This window comes from Egretta garzetta, unplaced genomic scaffold (assembly GCF_000687185.1).
Source record: "Egretta garzetta isolate BGI_Z169 unplaced genomic scaffold, ASM68718v1 scaffold365, whole genome shotgun sequence".
Taxonomy (NCBI): Eukaryota; Metazoa; Chordata; class Aves; order Pelecaniformes; family Ardeidae; genus Egretta; species Egretta garzetta.
The window spans coordinates 2,185,616-2,190,474 of NW_009259602.1; the positions used below are offsets into that span (position 1 = coordinate 2,185,616).

At 54.8% G+C, this 4,859-nt stretch overlaps 1 protein-coding gene across 1 annotated transcript in view; it reads left to right on the forward strand.

Moving 5' to 3' along the window:
- The window catches only part of TECTA (tectorin alpha), a 31,128-nt gene continuing 26,269 nt past the window's right edge, over positions 1 to 4,859 (forward strand). The window contains exons 1-2 of the mRNA XM_035893948.1: positions 1 to 350; positions 1,865 to 1,929. Coding sequence (XP_035749841.1) covers positions 1,866 to 1,929 — 64 coding nt within the window. The 5' untranslated portion in view covers positions 1 to 350; position 1,865. The remainder of the gene's footprint in view (positions 351 to 1,864; positions 1,930 to 4,859) is intronic.

The window sequence follows — 4,859 nt, forward strand, 5'->3', positions numbered from 1 at the left end:
GGCTCGCTGACATTTCCATCTGAATCCACCTGAAGGGGGTGAGCTTTTGGGGAAGAAAGAGGCTTCTCTCCCTCTCCAGGCCAGAATCTGATCTCCAGATTAGCCTGCCGGTTATCAATAGAGGCAACAGTTGTGATTGCAACTCAACACTCCTCCAGCCCTGGGACAGCCGTGAAGAAAACGGACTTTTCAATTGCAAGAGCAAGGGGACTGAGACATCGCTTCAGTCATCAGCAATAATTGGCAAAGGAGGACCGGCATGCATTCTCCATTGACACAGGATTTCGCCCTGGTCTAGCAAGATTGGTCTAAAATTTCAGACCTGATTGCTCCTCTAGTCTACGAAACAGGTTGGTAATTTTTTTTTTCCATACCTAAAAAATTGTATTTTTGTATGTGATACGTTAAGTAACGCATTCTTTATTGTCTGTTGTGTTTCCCAAGCGGTGCCGATCTCGCTCTTGTTTTTGGACTGCCATAGTCTCCACCAGTCATTGCCTGCCTGCTCTCTGCTAATGAACCCGCAGTGACTCAGATTTATGATCTATATAAAATTCCGCTGTCCTCCTTTCATCTTTCCAAGACAGGGAATGTGATAAAACTTTTCCTTGCTGGAATGCGTTTCCCTCAGTGCAGAAGGCGGTTGCTGGAAGCAGGCTGTGGCCAGCGCTGATGCGAGCGGCACGCTGAGGAGCAGTGAAGCAGGGAGGAACTTTCCTTCCACCTTGTTTTGTGCTTTCCGAGCTCCCGGTAATGGGAGTCAAGTGGAAGCGAGGTGGGGCAGACGTGTTCCTTGCTGTGGTCCTGTGCTCTGTGCATTACATATGTATGTGGGTATGCTTAGGAGTTGGATCCGCTGGTCCCCAGGCACTATAGAAACAGATCTATAGGGAGACCATAAAGAGATGCTGGGGTTTGTAGCCAGTGTGCCCATGCAACTTGAAATGCCTGGGACATGTAGAGCTGAGCAGGTAGAGAGGCTGGTATTGATACGTAAGGCTGCACAGCATGGATGGGAGTAGTTTGTGTCTGAAGCTGATCGCGGGCGCACGCATGCCGGGAGGACACGATGCCTTCCCGGGAGCTCTGTGTGAGCCGAGCCTGTGTGTAATGAATGGAAGCGACAGACGAAGAAATCAAAGCAGGTGTTTTAGCGATATTTTCTATTGGATTAATAATGAGTAACAAATTGCATTAGGCACAGAAGGAATTAAAGCTGGCAGAGGATTTCGCTTTCATTTTCCCAGCCCCGTATCTGCTTCTCTCTCTGTCATTGATTCCTGTACAGCAAGGAGTTGCCCAGCTGTGTAAATGTTTGTGCTTCTTCCACGCTCGTCAAAACCAGCAAGCGATCCTTGTGTTAGCAGCCAGGCAAAGGTTTAGTCGAAGCGGTGTCTGAAGCCCCTTAACTGTGGGAGCACACCGCAGCTCAGCACCGGCTCTTGCCTTTGGAGCAGGGCGAAGCTGTTCCCCTTGAAGTCAGGCAGAAGCATCCTCCCGTCAGCGGATCAGGGAGGAATTGCTTTTGAACTACCGGGAGAATAGACGGCCCACGGAGAGCAGGGGCTGTTGACAACTTCCAAACGCTGCGTGAAATTAGCAGCAGCTCTTGTGTGTGGTTATGGGCTCGCTTTGACAGTACCTGCAGGGCGATTTGCTGTTATCGTCAGGGAATTCTCGTTGCACTGCTTGATGGAGTAGGCATTTCAGGTCTGCCTGGCGGGTGAGGGACCTCCATCTCTGAAATGTCCACATGCTGGCAGCGGTCGGGCGGCTTCGGAAAGCGGCGGCGCTCGGCATCACCCAGGGTTTGCTCGAGGATGCGCTGATGTGATGCATGTCCGGGTTTCTTTCCTTCCTGCAGGATGAACAAGCGATCGTTTCTCGGAACCTGGGTGGCCCTTTTGGTGATAACTGCGTGGCAGCAAGGTGAGTATCTCCCCTCGGGCGCCCGGGAGGCTGACGCTCGTCAGCTGTGCTGGGAAAGCGGTCGCTTCGGAGCCATGCTGTGCCCAGGGACCCCAGAAGTACAGACGGCCTGGCTGGAGCAGGGACAAGAACCAGAATGAGCTACTTCTTTCCTGTGGGGAGGGAGGGACCACCAATTTTAAGGGCGAGAGCTAAGCGTGGTGCTTGGTGCGCTGTCGTGGGTAAGCACAGGTGCCAATTTTGCACGAAGAGACAGCTTGCGTGGCGGGATATGGATCGGCAGCCTGCACTTAATGGCCCTTGCTTCATTGAGAGCAATGAAGCGATGATCGCTTACATTGAACAAGGAGCTGGCACGCCACGCTGAATACAAAGCTGGCAAGGCCAGAAAGATCTACAGGCCACAGGAGCTGTTGAGCTCGGTGAGCGTTTTACGTATGCGTGCATATATCATCCATATGGCTGTGTGTGTGTGTGCGTGCGCACACGGGGCGTTCCAGAGGTTGCGATGGTCTTGCCAGTCGCTTTGACATGGGAGTTTTAAACATTTCTGGGGTTAGGACTGCTGAGCAGGCTGGCCAGCCTATGTCCAGGAAAGGGCAAATAGGCTGAGTGTTAGCACAGGGTCATGGTTTGCGGGCAGTGAGTTTCTCCTGGGGTGCTGGTGGAGGGCACCCGACAGCAGACGTGGGGCTGCCTCTGGTGGGAAGGCAGGGCTGCAGCCCCTGGCAGGAAGCCTCTCCTGGCACTCACACTCCATTTCTCATGGTGCATTTTGGTTTGTGAAGAGGTGGTGTTCACATCTGGGCTGGATGAGGCCCTGAGCAGCCTGCCCTGCCCTGCTCAGAGGCCAGCCCTGCTTTGGGCAGGAGAGACCGGCCGGCAGCCCGGGACCCCTTCTGAGCCGTGGTTTTCAATGATGTTGAAAAGCACAGGAGCGGCTCCCTAGCCTCGTGGGGTAATTAATCTTTGTCATGTTTCAATTTGAGAAAGGGCAAGCGGAGCTGGTATGGGCAGGAAAAGCCTCTGTAGTTTGGTAATGTGGCAGACGTGTCCTGCATGGCTGGTACGAGATGTGCGGCTGGCTCGAGGACCTCAGGCAAGGGATGCTGGAGCTGGGGAGCTGGGAAATCTGGAAGCCGTTTCCATGCTCAGCTACTGAGCTGCTGTCAGGCTGAGGACAGCTTAGGCAAAAGCTGTGACTCCCTTTCCTCATGTGGGAGATGAGGCCACCAGTTTTCCCACGGGAAACGCTACCAGGGAAGATCCCACGATGAGCAGGGCCCGCTGGGCTGCCTGGCTAGGCGACACGTTGCGTGCAGAGGTGTGGTAGTGTCACACTGGTGGTGCTAACGAAGCTGTCATCCAGAAGTGTTTGCTGAGTTTCCTGTTTAAAAACAGAAGTAAAATCCACGTCTTGTAGCTCTGCCTCAGCTGTAATAACCCGTCAGGTGTGTAACAGCTGTGAAACGACTTGGTTTACTACCTGGCAGCCAGGAGTTTTGCTGCGGCCCTTCGGATATATCTGTGAAACCAGGCTTGTGGCTCGGACACTGTCACACGTCGCCTCCCTTTATGTCCGGCGGGGCCCCACGTGTGTCTTAGGAAGTCAGGACACCCAAAGGGTTAGTTCAGGCTTCCCCTTGTCTCCTTTCTCCCCAAGGAAAGCTGGACCAGTTGAGTCTGTGAAGAAGGGTCAACTGGCAGCTCTCCCTGCTCCCAGGCAGTTTTGGGCAGGGAGCATCCTCAGGGTAGCTGGGAGAGAGCATCCCCCAGCTCGGGGCACACCAAGAGCCCCTCCTGCCTCCGTAGCGGCAGGGCACAGGGCAAGCTGTCCTCGGCTGGAGGCCCCTGAGCAGCGCAAGGTAGGGCCTAGGAAATAAAAGCATGTCCTGAATCCAGGTGAACAGAGCCGGGATTGTTCAGAGCCTGGTGGCTCATGTCAGCCAAGATTGAACGTTGCGAGGACAGGGCGCTGCTTTTCTACATCAGAGAGGGGAGGAGAGGGGAGAAAACCCAGCAAAATCCCCATTTGCTCTGTGAGGAGCCACACCGGTAGCTAACTGGAAGAAATGGGGGAGGAGATGACAGCAGAGATCTGGCAGGGGCTGGAACGGGAAGGGACACGTGCCCTAGGGCCAGGAGTGCCCGCCCGCAACTCAAGCCGATGGAAAATGGATTTTCGTCTGGTGGAAAGTGGCAGGCTTGTGTTGAACATGTCAAAACTGTCTTCTGAAATAATTTTAGGAGAGGCGGTTGTGTTCACCGGCAGTGCCTTTTAGCAAGAAATTTAATTTTGCCAGGAAGCATCAGAGCAGTCGTGACAGCCCGGGCTGTAACCCCGTGCCGGGAGCAGTCGGGGGTCTGGCGGGGCGGGCTGGCCCTGGTGCCCGGGAGGGCTCTGCTGTGCAGGCAGGGGGAGGGCGGCCGCTGCCGGCAGCGTGGCTCTGGGGGTCGGTCTTGTGCCGTTTGGTCCCCAGGCACCTGAGCCCCTCACCATCTGAAACAGCAAGTCCTGCCCATCCTGGAGCAGAGGGGGGTGGACCTGTTGTCCATACTGACCCGACATGAAGCTGAGACATAGGCGTTATGAGTTGATCACAGACACACGGAAAGGAAAATGTGCAGCTGCGAGCTGTACGCACATCCTGTGGTCACTTTGCTGTTGCCCTAAGCAACCTTTGGATGATGGTCTCTCTCTGATGACCCTGTCCCAGAGCCAGTCCCAGGGCTAGCATCTCTTCCCTGGCTTGAAAAACTATTTGGCTGCTGGGTTTTGGTGCTGTGCTCCCCAGCGGCAGCGATGCGGGATATGGCATCGTAGCCAAGCAGCGGTTTGGCTGGTCACTGGTCACTGTTAGTCTGCAGCCTCGAGTGCACAGCACAGAATGTCCCCCCCGCCCCGAAGCCTCGCATGGCTTGGGCGCAGG